The sequence below is a fragment of the Ascaphus truei genome, chromosome 9 (genome assembly GCF_040206685.1).
Source record: "Ascaphus truei isolate aAscTru1 chromosome 9, aAscTru1.hap1, whole genome shotgun sequence".
Lineage (NCBI taxonomy): Eukaryota > Metazoa > Chordata > Amphibia > Anura > Ascaphidae > Ascaphus > Ascaphus truei.
Genome location: NC_134491.1, coordinates 65,618,126 through 65,636,845, shown reverse-complemented (window position 1 = coordinate 65,636,845; position 18,720 = coordinate 65,618,126). Strand labels below are relative to the sequence as shown.

Below are 18,720 nucleotides of genomic sequence, written 5' to 3'. Positions count from 1 at the left end.
TATGAGCGTACACGTGACTAACTTGTATACATTGGATGATCGGTTTCTGGCACGCAGTGGCAGGCTTGAGTGAAGCCGGGAGTCTTTGGGGTATACATATAAAGGGGATGCTGTTTGCTCTACAATGTTTCAAAAATCCCATTATAATACTGCGCTGAGCAACTTCTCCCCTAACTGCTCCTATAAGCTCTCCCTCAAACTCCATCGCTTACTGCTCCTATAATTGTTATTAGAACCTCTCCTTCAAACTTCTGCCCTAACTGCTCCTATAACCACTCCCCAGATTGCGCACTACAAGTAAAGCCATGTAGACAAAGCGCACCTTCATACACAATGCACATGCATCAACGTAACATCATAATGCGTGTATGCGACCCTTGATGCGTATCTCCCTTTGAGCCTCTGTAAATGCATTGGATGTGGCTGTGACGTATTGTGCATCATTACATGTCATATGGAAGACCCTTTGACGCATCCTATTCCTTGCGACCCGGATTCTTACATGATCTAGGGCAGGGGTGGCCAACTCCAGTCCTCAAGGGCCACCAACAGGTTAGGTTTTAAGGATATCCCTGCTTCAGCACCGGTGTCTCAGTCACAGCCACTGATTGAGCCACCGGTGCTGAAGCAGGGATATCCTGAAAACCCGACCTGTTGGTGGCCCTTGAGGACTGTGGTTGGCCACCTGTGATAGGTTTTATTACTCGTGAATCCGCAGTGAATTGCAGGACCGTCAGGCAGCAAAGGACTTAACGATCCATACAGAGCATATAAATGAAGCCACGTTTGTGCTTATAAAGAATGCCTGGGATCTTATTCCGCATACAGTACATCAGTCTCCATGGAGTTAAATAGGTATATATACACATGGAAGTTACTCAGGACAGGTGAGATGCCAGCGAATACTGCCTCCTGACAACAGGATTATTACTACAAGATAAGACGTCACCTGTAAGAATTATGTGCAAAGATTTCAACTGGTTCCTATCAAAGTCAAAAGCCTGCACTCCCTATTCACTTCAATGCAAAAAACATATAGTAACACAATGCCTCTCGTTCAATATATCTCAATCACTCACTGAAAACAAGCTTTCTCTGCTGCATCAGAGACACACGTGGAAATTCAGTGCATCTCCTAACAAATATACATTCTTATATTCCTATATAGATATACTCATATTTACACATTTATATTTACGTAATGATTTGGTTTGTAAATGTAGTTCGCAACGGCTGTGATGTTATAACAAGCAGCAGTGCGAAATAAAAATAAAAAAAAGTCAGAAAACAATACCATCAAATACAAATAAAATACAGTACTCCCCCAGAAAATGAACATAGTGCATTGTATAATGATGCCGTGTATCTCTATATTCTTATAGCTCAGTCATAGAGAGCGAACACTTAAAGAAGCCAAAATCCTCAATGCCAATTTGCCTGAATTAAGGGTTCAATGCTTTGCGGAACCCAGCCGCCCGCTAATCCACAGTACAGCAAGGCCCCGCTTCTTGGCGCCCCGCTTTTCGGTGATTCGCCGATACGGCGGTACCGAGAAGGGGGCCGCCATGTCTGCAGAACCGGCCGCATGCGCAGAACGGGCCGGTGCAATGTCGCGCATGTGCAGGACGGACCGGTCCGTGGTCACGCATGCGCAGAAGGTGTTTTGCCGATGATGCGCATACATAGAGCGGCTCATGCGCACACAACAAAAATCGCCGGTTCCACATTCCGGCGATTTTCGCTTTGCGGCGGGTCCTCAGAACAACTTCAGAAAGGACCTCCAAATGTAAAGAAACAACATTGAACTCCAGAAAGGAGGCTGGGGGGCTTTCTGTAGGGCCAGTAACTGGATGAACAACAATGTGTCTTGGGTCAGAAAGAATAAGGTTTGTTGGCCCAGTAAGAATTGTGTAGGTGTTAATGGGCAAAGCAGTCCCTCTCATTTAAACACATTATTGCCACGACTTCATAAGCTTGCTCGCCTCCCAGTTAGAATTCATTTTGGTACCAATACTAACCAAATCTGTACAGATATCCTTAACACGTGTAAACATTTACCAAGTAGGGTAAAAGTTCCCTAAATTCATCTAGAATTGACATCTCAGGCAGGAATACTTTGTTTGGTTTTTATATTGTAGCATGTTCATTTTCTAGGTCTCCCCGTGTGCCCTGCGGCTTTAACGTTATTTCCCTTTGTGGCGTATGTATATACAGTATATATTACACACAAGCATACAGTACGGACTGTTACTCTCCTTCCTAGCATTAATAGGCTCACACATCAGTGGAATGTTACTCACCAATTATTCCATGTAAAATGTTGTTCCCAAAACACCAACACACTCATTTGAGTAAATTTGGGGTTATTAAAAAGCGATTAAAAAATCCTAGATTTTTTCCCCCCTAAATATCATGCTCTTTGTACATTCCTGTCTCCCAATATATATATACCTTTCTGTTCCCTGTAAGATCAGCTATTTTCCTGCGTATTGTGTGTTCAGAGTAATTGCAATTTGTATATAGGGGGTAATAACGTGAAACTAAAAAATGCATTGTTTTTATTACACTGATGCTAGGATGGGGTTTTGAGCAGGAGTCAGTGCACTTTGCATCCGTTTGAACTGAGTTTAGGACTGTTAATAGAAATTAAATAGAAAGTACTTACATGACACAGATACAGTATTGTGTATTAAAGCAGTGTTCCCAATTCCCATCCTGTTAAAATATATTGCTATAAGAATAAGGAAGGCTCCAATAGAATTAGTAAAACAATTATGCAATAATACAATAATACAGTGCTGGAGAGGGGCAATAAACCCCGACAGAGGAAGGGGTTAAAGGAGATATTTATAAAGTACGGCATTGAGATATTTATAAAGTACGATGGCCAGTAACAGTAATTTAGGGGCAGATAATATGTATTCCAGGTTGGACAGTCCTATACAGCTCCTCTCCCCCATAGATTGTAAGCTCTTTGGGCAAGGGTGTTTTGGTATGCATAGGATAAGTTGATACTGTTTTCTACGTGTATGCTGCAAAGTGGAGTGTACAGGATGGGAGGGCAACATACGAAAATAAATATGTTTTCGGTGTCTAAATTTTGCAGTTTATTATGGATATTGATGGATCGTATACGTGGGGCAAAGGAGCATCAATACTTTTTATTTACCTTCTGGGGATCTTTTTGATAAATATACTCTCCCCTTCTGATATTTGTAATCTAATTTTTGTATAGACTTTTCTAAAATAAAATGCCAACAACTAATAGTTTACAGGTTTTGAATATCGTGATATGATACAGGACCACTGCTTTTTTTTAAAGGCACTTTTGAGGGAGATTTGCTAACGATTCCTGGGTTTCGACTACGGATGTTTTTCGCTGTTTTTTTTTAAAGTCTTCCCAGGGAAGGAAAGAGCTGAGAATTGTATATCTTGCTTCTATGTATATACCATTACAATTGGTAATATTTTGTGTTGAAGCATACAACACAGTTGTACTTCAACTGTACTGCAGTCTGGGCTCTCATTGCCGTCTTTTACCAGCTGATCTGGTCCTGCTAACAGTCTTAGCAACTAACACCAGTGAGGTTATGCAGTCGGGCTTTGACAGAGACCCTCCTTTTTGATGCTCTGGTAAACACCAACCCCAGGTGTGTGACAGCGGTCAGATTAACATGGTTAGGGTTTCTTTATGTATCTCAATCTAGCAATCCAGTGGCTACGGATGTGGATTACGCTCTTGTTTTGCAATGCCTTGCTGGCCCCTCTGGCAGCCTAGGGGTTCAAGAAAAGTGTGTGATGCAGGCCAATGGCAGCCAACTCCAGTCCTCAAGAGCTACTAACAGGTTAGGTTTTCAGCATCTCTGCTTCAGCACAGGTAGCTCAATCAGTTCCTGCTTCAGCACAGGTGGCCCAGTCTTCGAGCCTATAAAAAGACTGCTGGCAAAGAGACTTTTCGACTAAGATACTGATTGAGCCGCCTGTGCTGAAGCAGGGATATTCTGAAAACCTGACCTGTTGGTAGCTCTTGAGGACTGGTGTTGGCTACCCCTAATGCAGACAGCGTTTGTGCAGGGAGGATCAGACCAAATAGTTTATAAAGAGGGTTTACTTAATCTTGATCCACCCTTCAACCATAAAACTGTGAGCTTGTAGTTCAAAGTATCAGTGTGCTCGAGTCATCAAGACATCTCCAACCTATCCGTCTGATCATAAATACTTTGAGCAGAAGACGTCCCTTTTAATGCTGTCTATTTGTAAAGATCTAAAGCTAAGGGCTATTAAAAAAAGGCACCTTCTGTAATGCTTTGATCTTAAATCGCTCTTTAGAAATCCTACCTTGAACTGCAAAGCCAGGTTTACATTGCTGCACATAACAAGAGCCCGGCTAGTCTGATAAGGTGGACAGTGGGTTATTATGTAGCCTGTATTGTAAGTATTTGTGCTTTACACCAGCTGCCGGCAAATATTCAGATACCATTGCATAAATGTGCTTTCCCGATTAGCCACATGTGAAACAACAGTGGCACATAGTGGCCACTGCCTGTGTTGCAGGGTAAAAGCACACCATAACATTACCCACCCTTATTAAGGACAATGCAAATGTCAACAGGTTATAACAGTGGACCACACCTTAGAACAGGGGTGGGAACTCCAGTGCTCAAGCGCCACCTACAGGTCAGGTTTTCAGGATATCCCTGGTTCAGCACAGGTGGCTCTGTCAAAGACGGCACTGAAGCAGATATCCTGAACACCTGACCTGTTGGTGGCCCTTGAGGACTGGTGTGGGCCGTTCCAGATCCACATGCATTCTGGTTCTCAGCCGTCCTATATTCTTATGGCCAATGGGGCTTTGCAGCACTGGATTTCGTTCTTATAATATGGAGTCAGACTGGCAACACTGTGCTGAGAGGAGATGCAGAAATATTCTGCAATGAATGTTGAGAAGTTGTTACATGGGTGAGCAATTTAACGTTATTAAAACTCCAACTGAAGTCGACTGAGCCACTGTTGAGTCACCTGTGCGGAAGCAGGGATATTCTGAAAACCTGACCTGTTGGTGGTCCTTTAGGACTGGAGTTGCCCACCCATGCCATAGGAAGATATGTCCCTCTTCATTAAGCAAGTTTGTTTGTTTTTACCAATCTGGGGACTTGAACCCTTGGTAGACAGAATTCCTAGCAGGCCTCTCTGGCAGCCAGAGGGGTGAACGATTGATTGTAGGGATCAAGGTCAATAGTTGTGAAATCACAAGCTAATGCCGCTTCTTATTTATCCTAACCTGAATGCTTATTAGAGGGTTTCATATTTGGATTACAACGGTTGCCACCAAATATTTCTGCCGTCAACACTAAAAATCCCACATTCTTATTATAGTTTTAGGTTCTGGCCCCAACTGAAAGACATATTCAATGTCTCCATCATTTGTCTTTTCTTTCTTTTCCCCCCTCTTACCTGCTTAACAGCGCATGGAGGGGGAAGGATGAAAAATAGGTCTTCTGCTTCTCTACACATAATTAAGACTAAATGTCATGTTCTGCTCAATTGAAACTAGAGATGTAAGCTACAGGTATTATACAATTTTCTCTACTACCAAAATAAATAACATGAGTTTGATCTTAACAGCACAGAGCATTCAGACATGGAATTGGTCAGTTTGACAGTGTGATTTAGTGTCGGGACTCTGGCCACGGGACGGTGGTGGAACACTAGCTACCGGATGGCAACATTATTTCAATCTCTTTCCCATTCGTAATGATGCCATTATTAATGCAGTAGTTATTGGATATGTCCAATGGGGCTCCCAGGGAAGAGGGCTGGTTGGGCGCTTTGGCTGGCGGTATGGGAGAGGCCGGGGACTGGGCTAGCCCTGGCTTTTTTGGAGGGATGGGAGGGGGGTTCCCTCGCTCCACCCTCGATATGGTCGGGGATTTGATCCCTGGAGATACAGGGCTGAGAGGGCTGGAGACTTTGACTGGGTTTGGAGAGTGGCTTCCATCGTTCTTCTGGCTGGGGGAGCTGGAGAGGGTTCTGTAATCTGTGCCAAAGGGGGAACTGTTGGGAGGTACAGGTTTGCTGGTGGTTTGCTGGTTGGTGAACCGGGAAAGCACCTGAGTGACGGTATTGCGGGCAAGCTGTTTAGCCGCCGAGTTATCCAAGGTTGGGGACAGGTCCCTGGAGGGAGGGCTCTGCAGGCCGGTGACATGCTGATCCTGCTCAGCTTGATACTGGAACTTGTGTCGGGCGGCGTGGAAGCGCTGGTTGATGCCAACTTGATACGACGACTGGTAACCAGGGCTGCCAGCTGTGGCTCCAATCAGACGCCTCGACAGCACCGGGGAAGAACATGGGGAGGAGGTTAAGGAGGAGGCTGCTGTACTGCTGGGTGATAAGGAAGCTCCACTTGAAGGAAGATGTGCTACCATGTGCAGGGGAGATTCCACTCTGATTGGGGAGTTTCCATTGTCAGACAGGTTGTCATTACCTGCTGGTTTCTCCGCTATGTTTAATTTTAAAATCTGCTCGCTACTCTGTGCTGCTGTGTTACAGTGTCCATTTATTTTGGAATACGGCTGTGGAATCTTAGATGGGGTTGAGAGGGATATATGCGCTTTTGCTGACCCGTCTACACAAGATTTCTCTTGCTGGACACCTTCAGTCTGGCAAGACACGGAAAACATTTCAGGCTTCTCTACTGATACACTAGTGGAAGCCAGCTCTGGGTTCACCTTGGCAGGGGTTTCTCCAGCCTGGTGGGCAGTTTTCAGCTGCTCTACGCCTTTCTTCGTGGTCTCCAGCTCTCCTTTCAGAGCCGTGGTCCGATTCTCCTCACGGTTTAGCTTGGCTCTCAGTTGCTCCCTCTCGATGTCAAACTCTGAAAGCTGTTTTTCCACCTGGGCTTCCATCTGCAGGCTACGCTTCTTCTCCAATGCCAGCTCTTCCTCCAGCTGGCTCACTCTGCTCCTGACCTTCTCCAGCTTCAAGCTGACGTCTTCCACCCTCTGCCCTTCCTCAGCCGCTCTAGTGGAGGCTTTTGTGCACTCTTTCACGAGCATGGACGACAGCTGCTTGTGGCGAGATCTCTCCTCCTCCAGCTGAGCAGACAGTCGCTTCTGTTCTTTTTCCAGCTTCTTTACTTGCGACTTCTCAAATTCTAACTGGAGATAGAGAGTGAAGAGATAGAGAAATGGTTATAAATGGGACGCTTTCCATTAGGACACATTAGTTTCAGTAAATAAACTTTCATTTACTGGTTCAACTGCAGGTTTAATACTGAGTTGTATTTTTGGGTTTTCATTTATTTATTTTCATTTATTCACCAACCCAACTAGAAGTTAAGTTGACATCAGAACAGTCATGTAGACTAGAGTATGTGCCATTGTTTTAACGTACCTTTGTGGGTTATTAACAAAGTACAGTAAATAATACTTTCAATTGTTTTTTTATTTTATTGATATAGTGTTAGTGTTGCAGCCAATACATTTTTATTAACTGTAGGAGAGAGTTCTTAGCAATAATAAATACAATACATGTTGATAGATAGATTTACCCCCAAAACGTGGAAATCACTATATATGCTGAAGCGACTGTTCATCTTATTTGTGGACAGAAATGGCCATAGACTTCCATGGGTATTTTCTCCGCCATTTAAAAAAATGTTTTTACTTTTTTTTATTATTATTATTTATTTATTTAATTAATTAAGTGGCGCCTGGCCGGAGTCATAGCGGGCCGCACAGAGAGGCCAGGCGGGCCGCACAGAGAGGCCAGGCGGGCCGCACAGAGAGGCCAGGCGGGCCGCACAGAGAGGCCAGGCGGCCCGCACAGAGAGGCCAGGCGGGCCGCACAGAGAGGCCAGGCGGGCCGCATGTTGTGCAGCCCTGTTCTAGCTGTTTGATTTAATGCTAAATACCCAGGGGTCTATGTATCAAGGGAATTTTGGAACAAAATTGAAGCATTTTCACGCTGCACCGATTGGACAACATTGGATCACAATGCTTTCATACAATCTTCTTCTTGGGGGAGTGTCCAGCAGGAGCTGAGGGGAGTTGCATGGGGCACAGATTATAATGAGATGTATCACATTCTGCGTCTCTGCCCCAGCATGCACCTTGGGGAGAGTCAGTAGGAGGAGTTGGGGGGAGTTACATGGGGCACAGATTATAATGAGATGTATCACAGTCTGCGTCTCTGTCCCAGCTTGCCCCTTGGGGAGAGTCAGTAGGAGGAGTTGGGGGGAGTTACATGGTGCACACGTTATAATGAGATGTATCACATTCTGCGTCTCTGCCCCAGCATGCACCTTGGGGAGAGTCAGTAGGAGGAGTTGGGGGGAGTTACATGGTGCACAGATTATAATGAGATGTATCACAGTCTGCGTCTCTGTCCCAGCTTGCCCCTTGGGGAGAGTCAGTAGGAGGAGTTGGGGGGAGTTACATGGTGCACACGTTATAATGAGATGTATCACATTCTGCGTCTCTGTCCCAGCATGCACCTTGGGGAGAGTCAGCAGGAGGAGTTGGGGGGAGTTACATGGGGCACAGATTATAATGAGATGTATCACAGTCTGCGTCTCTGTCCCAGCTTGCACCTTGGGGAGAGTCAGTAGGAGGAGTTGGGGGGGAGTTACATGGTGCACAGATTATAATGAGATGTATCACAGTCTGCGTCTCTGTCCCAGCTTGCACCTTGGGGAGAGTCAGTAGGAGGAGTTGGGGGGAGTTACATGGTGCACACGTTATAATGAGATGTATCACAGTCTGCGTCTCTGTCCCAGCTTGCACCTTGGGGAGAGTCAGTAGGAGGAGTTGGGGGGAGTTACATGGTGCACACGTTATAATGAGATGTATCACAGTCTGCGTCTCTGTCCCAGCTTGCACCTTGGGGAGAGTCAGTAGGAGGAGTTGGGGGGAGTTACATGGTGCACACGTTATAATGAGATGTATCACATTCTGCGTCTCTGCCCCAGCTTGCACCTTGGGGAGAGTCAGTAGGAGGAGTTGGGGGGAGTTACATGGGGCACAGATTATAATGAGATGTATCACATTCTGCGTCTCTGTCCCAGCATGCACCTTGGGGAGAGTCAGTAGGAGGAGTTGGGAGAGTTACATGGTGCACAGATTATAATGAGATGTATCACATTCTGCGTCTCTGTCCCAGCTTGCACCTTGGGGAGAGTCAGTAGGAGGAGTTGGGGGAGTTACATGGTGCACAGATTATAATGAGATGTATCACATTCTGCGTCTCTGTCCCAGCTTGCACCTTGGGGAGAGTCAGTAGGAGGAGTTGGGGGAGTTACATGGGGCACAGAGTATAATGAGATGTATCACATTCTGCGTCTCTGTCCCAGCTTGCACCTTGGGGAGAGTCAGTAGGAGGAGTTGGGGGGAGTTACATGGTGCACAGATTATAATGAGATGTATCACATTCTGCGTCTCTGCCCCAGCTTGCACCTTGGGGAGAGTAAGTAGGAGGAGTTGGGGAGGAGTTACATGGTGCACAGATTATAATGAGATGTATCACATTCTGCGTCTCTGCCCCAGCTTGCACTTTGGGGAGAGTCAGTAGGAGGAGTTGGGGGAGTTACATGGGGCACAGATTATAATGAGATGTATCACAGTCTGTGTCTCTGCCCCAGCTTGCACCTTGGGGAGAGTCAGTAGGAGGAGTTGGGGAGGAGTTACATGGTGCACAGATTATAATGAGATGTATCACATTCTGCGTCTCTGCCCCAGCATGCACCTTGGGGAGAGTCAGTAGGAGGAGTTGGGGGAGTTACATGGGGCACAGATTATAATGAGATGTATCACATTCTGCGTCTCTGTCCCAGCATGCACCTTGGGGAGAGTCAGTAGGAGGAGTTGGGGGAGTTACATGGTGCACACGTTATAATGAGATGTATCACATTCTGCGTCTCTGCCCCAGCTTGCACCTTGGGGAGAGTCAGTAGGAGGAGTTGGGGAGGAGTTACATGGTGCACAGGTTATAATGAGATGTATCACATTCTGCGTGTCTGCCCCAGCTTGCACCTTGGGGAGAGTCAGTAGGAGGAGTTGGGGAGGAGTTACATGGGGCACAGATTATAATGAGATGTATCACATTCTGCGTCTCTGCCCCAGCTTGCACCTTGGGGAGAGTCAGTAGGAGGAGTTGGGGAGGAGTTACATGGGGCACAGATTATAATGAGATGTATCACATTCTGCGTCTCTGCCCCAGCTTGCACCTTGGGGAGAGTCAGTAGGAGGAGTTGGGGAGGAGTTACATGGGGCACAGATTATAATGAGATGTATCACATTCTGCTTCTCTGCCCCAGCTTGCACCTTGGGGAGAGTCAGTAGGAGGAGTTGGGGGGAGTTACATGGTGCACAGGTTATAATGAGATGTATCACATTCTGCGTGTCTGCCCCAGCTTGCACCTTGGGGAGAGTCAGTAGGAGGAGTTGGGGGGGAGTTACATGGTGCACAGATTATAATGAGATGTATCACATTCTGCGTCTCTGCCCCAGCATGCACCTTGGGGAGAGTCAGTAGGAGGAGTTGGGGGGAGTTACATGGGGCACAGATTATAATGAGATGTATCACATTCTGCGTCTCTGCCCCACCTTGCACCTTGGGGAGAGTCAGTAGGAGGAGTTGGGGAGGAGTTACATGGTGCACAGATTATAATGAGATGTATCACATTCTGCGTCTCTGCCCCAGCTTGCACCTTGGGGAGAGTCAGTAGGAGGAGTTGGGAGGAGTTACATGGTGCACACGTTATAATGAGATGTATCACATTCTGCGTCTCTGCCCCAGCTTGCACCTTGGGGAGAGTCAGTAGGAGGAGTTGGGGGGGAGTTACATGGGGCACAGATTATAATGAGATGTATCACATTCTGCGTCTCTGTCCCAGCTTGCACCTTGGGGAGAGTCAGTAGGAGGAGTTGGGGGAGTTACATGGTGCACAGATTATAATGAGATGTATCACATTCTGCGTCTCTGCCCCAGCTTGCACCTTGGGGAGAGTCAGTAGGAGGAGTTGGGGAGTTACATGGTGCACAGATTATAATGAGATGTATCACATTCTGTGTCTCTGCCCCAGCATGCACCTTGGGGAGAGTCAGTAGGAGGAGTTGGGGGAGTTACATGGTGCACAGATTATAATGAGATGTATCACATTCTGTGTCTCTGCCCCAGCTTGCACCTTGGGGAGAGTCAGTAGGAGGAGTTGGGGGGAGTTACATGGTGCACAGATTATAATGAGATGTATCACATTCTGCGTCTCTGCCCCAGCTTGCACCTTGGGGAGAGTAAGTAGGAGGAGTTGGGGAGGAGTTACATGGTGCACAGATTATAATGAGATGTATCACATTCTGCGTCTCTGTCCCAGCATGCACCTTGGGGAGAGTCAGTAGGAGGAGTTGGGGAGGAGTTACATGGTGCACAGATTATAATGAGATGTATCACATTCTGCGTCTCTGCCCCAGCTTGCACCTTGGGGAGAGTCAGTAGGAGGTGTTGGGGGGAGTTACATGGGAAACACATTATAATGAGACGTATCACATTCTGCGTTTAGTTTTGTCTTTTATTTGCTCCCGAAAATCCTCAATATCTGGACTGGCATAAGCCCAAAAGTTGGCCTCAGGTGTAAGAAACAGGTGGTAAGAAGTCATTAAATAAAAGTGGTACTGTTTCTGCAAATACTGAATATGTTTTATAAAACTGTGCAATTTCCTACAGCACAACCCTGATAATGTAATGCCCATTTAAATGTACAGTTCCTGGTCAAATTATATATTTTTTAAAATACATAAAATAATAAATAAATGATGGCAAAGGAGCCTCATCCTTTTAACCTGTTCGGTGCTATGTGGATCTGCAATGATGGGGTTAAACAATGCATCACAGATATGTAGTTCTCATGTTAATGGGTTTGTGGTAACTTGTGCTAGAATGTGTGAAATCTGTCCTCTTCAAATGTTCAGTCTGCATAAATACCAATGCACAGAGAGAGCGAGAGAGCGAGAGAGCGAGAGAGCGAGACACGAGAGAGCGAGACACGAGAGAGCGAGACACGAGAGAGCGAGACACGAGAGAGCGAGACACGAGAGAGCGAGCGAGTCACGAGAAAGCGAGCGAGACGAGAGAGAGAGAAAGAGCGAGACGAGAGAAAGAGCGAGACAAGAGACATGAAAAAGACACGAGAGAGACACGAGACACGAGAGAGAGCGAGACACGAGAGAGAGAGAGCGAGAGAGAGAGAAATAGCGAGACACGAGAGATAGCGAGATACGAGAGATAGCGAGACACGAGAGAGAGAGATAGCGAGACACGAGAGAGAGAGAGCGAGACACGAGAGAGAGAGAGCGAGACACAAGAGAGAGAGCGAGACACGAGAGAGAGAGCGAGACACGAGAGAGAGCGAGACACGAGAGAGAGAGCGAGACACGAGAGAGAGAGCGAGACGAGAGAGAGCGAGACACGAGAGATAGCGAGACACGAGAGATAGCGAGACACGAGAGATAGCGAGACACGAGAGATAGCGAGACACGAGAGATAGCGAGATACGAGAGATAGCGAGACACGAGAGAGAGAGAGAGATAGCGAGACACGAGAGAGAGATAGCGAGACACGAGATAGCGAGACACGAGAGAGAGATAGCGAGACACGAGAGAGAGAGATAGCGAGACACGAGAGAGAGCAAGACACGAGAGAGAGATAGCGAGACACGAGAGATAGCGAGACACGAGAGAGAGATAGCGAGACGAGAGAGAGATAGCGATACACGAGAGAGAGAGATAGCGAGATACGAGAGAGACGAGAGAGCGAGACATGAGAGAGATAGCGAGACACGAGAGAGAGATAGCGAGACACGAGAGAGAGAGAGCGAGACACGAGAGAGAGCGAGACACGAGAAAGACACGAGAGAGAGATGAGAGAGCGAGACACGAGAGAGAGCGCGAGACGAGAGAGCGAGACACGAGAGAGAGCGAGACACGAGAGAGACACGAGAGAGAGCGAGACACGAGACAGAGAGAGCGAGATATGAGACAGAGAGCGAGACACGAGACAGAGAGAGCGAGACACGAGACAGAGAGAGCGAGACACGAGACAGAGAGAGCGAGACACGAGACAGAGAGAGCGAGACACGAGAGATAGCGAGACACGAGAGATAGCGAGACACGAGAGAGAGAGAGATAGCGAGACACGAGAGAGAGATAGCGAGACACGAGATAGCGGGACACGAGAGAGAGATAGCGAGACACGAGAGAGAGAGATAGCGAGACACGAGAGAGAGCAAGACACGAGAGAGAGATAGCGAGACACGAGAGATAGCGAGACACGAGAGAGAGATAGCGAGACGAGAGAGAGATAGCGATACACGAGAGAGAGAGATAGCGAGATACGAGAGAGACGAGAGAGCGAGACACGAGAGAGATAGCGAGACACGAGAGAGAGATAGCGAGACGAGAGAGATAGCGATACACGAGAGAGAGAGATAGCGAGATACGAGAGACGAGAGAGCGAGACACGAGAGAGAGCGCGAGACGAGAGAGAGAGACACGAGAGAGCGAGACACGAGAGAGAGCGAGACACGAGAGAGACACGAGAGAGAGCGAGACACGAGAGAGAGAGCGAGACATGAGACAGAGAGCGAGACACGAGACAGAGAGAGCGAGACACGAGACAGAGAGAGCGAGACACGAGACAGGGAGAGCGACACAAGACAGAGAGAGCGACACGAGACAGAGAGAGAGCGACATGAGACAGAGAGCGACACGAGAGAGATAGCGAGACACGAGAGAGAGATAGCGAGACGAGAGAGATAGCGATACACGAGAGAGAGAGATAGCGAGATACGAGAGACGAGAGAGCGAGACACGAGAGAGCGCGAGACGAGAGAGAGCGACATGAGACAGAGAGCGAGACACGAGAGAGACACGAGAGAGAGCGAGACACGAGACAGAGAGAGCGAGACATGAGACAGAGAGCGAGACACGAGACAGAGAGAGCGAGACACGAGACAGAGAGAGCGAGACACGAGACAGGGAGAGCGACACGAGACAGAGAGCGACACGAGAGAGAGAGAGAGCGACATGAGACAGAGAGCGACACGAGAGAGAGAGCGACACGAGACAGAGAGCGACACGAGAGAGAGAGATAAAATACATACATCTTTTTATCTCTAGCTCTATTTAACCTGTTGTTTGATGGCAGATATACACTATATTTAACCCTTTATATATTTTAGTTCACAAGAGAGGTTTGTAGTAACATATTTTGGCCTAAAGATAGCAAGCCTACCCGCCTCATCAATCTGCCAAAATATATAAGGAAATACCCCATTATAAAACGTCAGACGTATGAAAGGGCTCACGATACTGTTGCAGGAACCATGCAGCAAATGACACAGAATGAAGAGATTCAAAATAAAGATGGCGACTGATATTGAGAGTGATGCACATTCAGTTTTGACTCCAGCTTATAAGGTCACACTCCCATAGGACACACACAGCCTGAGATTCTATATTGGGGGAAGATACCAGATTGTGGATTATCAGTTACCTGCTGTGCAAGTCTCTCCCTCTCCTTCTCCAGCATGTACGTAACATCGTCGCCATCAGCTGCGTCCTGAGCGTGCCTCCTCCGCTCCTCTTCCAGATCCAGGATAACCTGCGGCAAACACAGAGTATCAGCAACATGTACATGGGAGCAGACACGCGGTACAGAGAAGGGTTGGATGGTAATGGCACTGCTTTCTTATCTTGGGCAAGTTCATTTATCATCCTGGGTCACAGGCTCCATGGGACAGGGACTCATTGTGCCTGCAAAAGCAATGTACAGCTACTAAATGCATTCATTCTTTCATTGAAACTAGGGACAATGGCCTAGAAAAAGTTAATAAATATTGGAGCAAACCTGCTTGAACTGCAATTTGGAAAGATTGGTGCGATATAGTTTAAGGAGGAAAAAAACTAAGCGTATAAATAATAATATTACATATTAAAGGCAAGAAAAATACATATAAATCAATAACTGGGATTTAGATAGGTAGGTACAGTATAGATCAGGGGTAGCCAACTCCAGTCCTCAAGAGCTGCCAACAGACAGTTTTCAGGATATCCCTGCTTCAGCACAGATAGCTCAATCAGCGGTTCAGACTGAGCCTGAAAACCTGAGCGGTTGGTAGCTTGAGGAATGTTGTTGCCCACCCTTGGTATAGATTATATGGGCATATGTAGCAACGTGATGGCAACTCTATATGCAATACATCTCAGTGCCACTGGAGGGAGCCTTAGTGCTGCTACAATACTTTCTGAAATAGGGTAAGTGTAGAAACTCATTTTGCAAAGCAAATGCGACACCAGCTCTTTATTAACTAGATATTTTAAGTCAGTCAATATGCATTTGATCTCTTAAAGATAAATAGGAATGTACAGACATTTCAAACCCCTTGCCTGCCAGAGACCTGCAATGCATTGCAGCAAAGCAAATGAGTTAATTATTTATTTTATTTATTTATAAAATATTTTACCAGGAAGTAATACATTGAGAGTTACCGCTCGTTTTCAAGTATGTCCTGGGCACAGAGTAAAACAAATAATACATGGTTACAAATACAGTTACACAAATGAACATTATATACAAGACATTGCGGGCACAGTTAAAGAAAATGTATATTATGGGCGTATGAAACAGTTACAGACCAGGTTAAAATGTGAGACAGCCTTAGATTTGAAAGAACTTAAGCTGGTGGTGGATGTGAGAGTCTCCGGTAGGTTGTTCCAGTTTTGGGGTGCACGGAAGGAGAAGGAGGAACGTCCGGATACTTTGTTGAGCCTTGGGACCATGAACAGTCTTTTGGAGTCTGATCTCAGGTAATAAGTGCTGCATGTGGTAGGGGTGAGGCGCTTGTTCAGGTAGCTGGGTAGCTTGCCCATGAAGAATTTAAAGGCAAGACAGGAAAGGTGAACTTTGCGCCTAGACTCTAGTGATGACCAATCTAGTTCTTTGAGCATTTCGCAGTGATGTGTGTTGTAGTTAAATTGGAGAACAAAACAACAAATTGAATTGTAGAGGATATCAAGTTTGCTAAGGTGGGTTTGAGGTGCCGAGCCATATACTATGTCTCCATAGTCAATAATTGGCATTAGCATCTGCTGTGCAATACGCTTTCTGACCATGAGACTTAGGGAGGATTTGTTCCTGTAAAGTACCCCTAGTTTGGCATAGTTAATGATCGCCTGTCTTTTAAGTGATGGGCCAAAAACGAGCAAATGATGCCCAATGATTCCATGCTTGTAAATGTGAGTTTTAGGCAGGAATTAAAAATACTAAAATAATGGCAGGATGATTAATATTTCAATATTTTCTATTTTTAGTTTCAAAAAATCCTTTTAGGAGTTGCAGATGTAACAAGGGTAACCAGGATATTACAGGTGATCCCTCTTTGTGTGAGCAGTAAGCAGCCACAGAGGTCTTTTACAAACCCAAAGCTTATGGAGCAGACACAGCTAAGTAGGTGACATGACATGGGCTTGCATGCTTCACATTCCTTCGGCGTGACGGAGCTGTGGACAGACACACACTGCGGTATCAGGAGCCCACAGGTGGAAACAGATGGTAGAATCCAAGTACATACAGCAGGGCCGTAAAAAAAGACTAAAATTATTATTATAGGGCGTACATGTATAAATACAATCATACATTTACTCTTGCACACATACTCACATGTGCACTCAGACACATCAAGTCATACAATTATGTGTATTATATATTATATTATATATATATGTTTTTGGTATCATACATATAGTGATAGATGCAGAGCAGACTGACTCAGATACACACAGACACTGACTCAGATACACACAGACACTGACTCAGATGCACACAGACACTGACTCAGACGCGCGCACACACACACACACACACACACACACACACACACACACACACACACACACACACACTTCTGTTCTTTTAATCCTATTAAGCATAATTACACTTTTATTACTAATCATACTACACTATATACTTTTCTTATGTGCCTATGGACTTGGCCAGTCTGGACCTTGAGATGCAACCAGGGATTTCCCTGGCTCCCCAGCCAAAGCAAGTTATGTTCTTACCTTTCTGTGTCTGCTTTCTGCGGCTGCCAGTTGAGCCAGCATCCTCTCCTGCATGCTCTTGCACTGCTTCATCACCTCCTTCAAGATGTACAGAGGGTTGGAGCAGACAGGGAGCCTCTCTCCGTGATTCTCCTCCTTGAGGGTCTCGTAATCCCGCTGCAGGGCCAGCATGGGGTCGCTGATGTTGTACTTTCCATAGCGCTCTTCAATAAATCTCTCTTTGTGCTGGGCCTGGGAAAACAAAGTATGGAATCTATGTATTAATGTGTGTTGGTGACTTACTCCTCCGACTGTGTCAACTGTAACCCCTTTATTTATATAATACTATACTCCTATAACGCTGGCAGTGTGCACAGCGAGAGTCATAGACCTTAGCGCCTGAGGCACAGGAAGATAAAGCAACTAGTGGTCACAAGGAGACCTTCAGACTAGGTCCACGCCAAAGACCGTGATACCACCATTAAGCTAGTCCATCAGCTGGAGATGCCAGCATTGCAGCGTGGCACAATAATAAGTTTAATGCTTGGAATTGCCACAAAGATATTCTAACAGTACAAAGAAGCTGAGACTCCAATAGGGTCTGAGGCTCTGCAGCTGTTCAAGAAGAAGCGCAGAGATTGGGTTGTGCAAGAGACCCTTATCTACCGGCATGGTCTATCCTTCCATAGACACAACCTACCTGCCCGCTTTAGCATTCATTTAACACCAACACAGCCAGTTTTGTAGCTTAATAAAAAGCCTAATATATGACATGCAAGGAATCAGGAGTGTAGCTATAGCCCGGGGGGGGCCCGCTCTCCCCCCCCCCCCCCCCCCTGTCGGCAGCACATTGCGGGCCTGAGATGCAGGAAGAAAGCACAGAGGGAAATCCCTTCCCCTGCAGGTGGGCGGGGTCTGAATCAGGGGGCGGGGCCCTGAGATGCAGTAGGGAGGACTGAGGGGAAATCCCTTCCTTTGCAGGTGGGCGGGGTCTGAATCAGGGGGCGGGGCCCTGAGATGCAGTAGGGAGGACTGAGGGGAAATCCCTTCCCCTGCAGGTGGGCGGGGTCTGAATCAGGGGGCGGGGCCCTGAGATGCAGTAGGGAGGACTGAGGGGAAATCCCTTCCTCTGCAGGTGGGCGGGGTCTGAATCAGGGGGCGGGGCCCTGAGATGCAGTAGGGAGGACTGAGGGGAAATCCCTTCCTCTGCAGGTGGGCGGGGTCTGAATCAGGGGGCGGGGCCCTGAGATGCAGTAGGGAGGACTGAGGGGAAATCCCTTCCTCTGCAGGTGGGCGGGGTCTGAATCAGGGGGCGGGGCCCTGAGATGCAGTAGGGAGGACTGAGGGGAAATCCCTTCCTCTGCAGGTGGGCGGGGTCTGAATCAGGGGGCGGGGCCCTGAGATGCAGTAGGGAGGACTGAGGGGAAATCCCTTCCTCTGCAGGTGGGCGGGGTCTGAATCAGGGGGCGGGGCCCTGAGATGCAGTAGGGAGGACTGAGGGGAAATCCCTTCCTCTGCAGGTGGGCGGGGTCTGAATCAGGGGGCGGGGCCCTGAGATGCAGTAGGGAGGACTGAGGGGAAATCCCTTCCTCTGCAGGTGGGCGGGGTCTGAATCAGGGGGCGGGGCCCT

The 18,720-nt window shown here is 47.1% G+C and overlaps 1 protein-coding gene across 2 annotated transcripts in view; it reads right to left on the bottom strand.

Moving 5' to 3' along the window:
* Positions 1 to 594: 594 nt before the first annotated feature.
* Positions 595 to 18,720, bottom strand: part of CTTNBP2NL (CTTNBP2 N-terminal like) — a 69,448-nt gene continuing 51,322 nt past the window's right edge. For both annotated transcript variants that reach the window (XM_075615270.1, XM_075615271.1), the window contains exons 3-5: positions 17,112 to 17,342; positions 14,545 to 14,652; positions 595 to 7,157 (exon numbers count right to left, since the gene is read on the bottom strand). In XM_075615270.1, the coding sequence (XP_075471385.1) occupies positions 5,709 to 7,157; positions 14,545 to 14,652; positions 17,112 to 17,342 (1,788 nt within the window). In that variant the 3' untranslated portion in view covers positions 595 to 5,708. The remainder of the gene's footprint in view (positions 7,158 to 14,544; positions 14,653 to 17,111; positions 17,343 to 18,720) is intronic.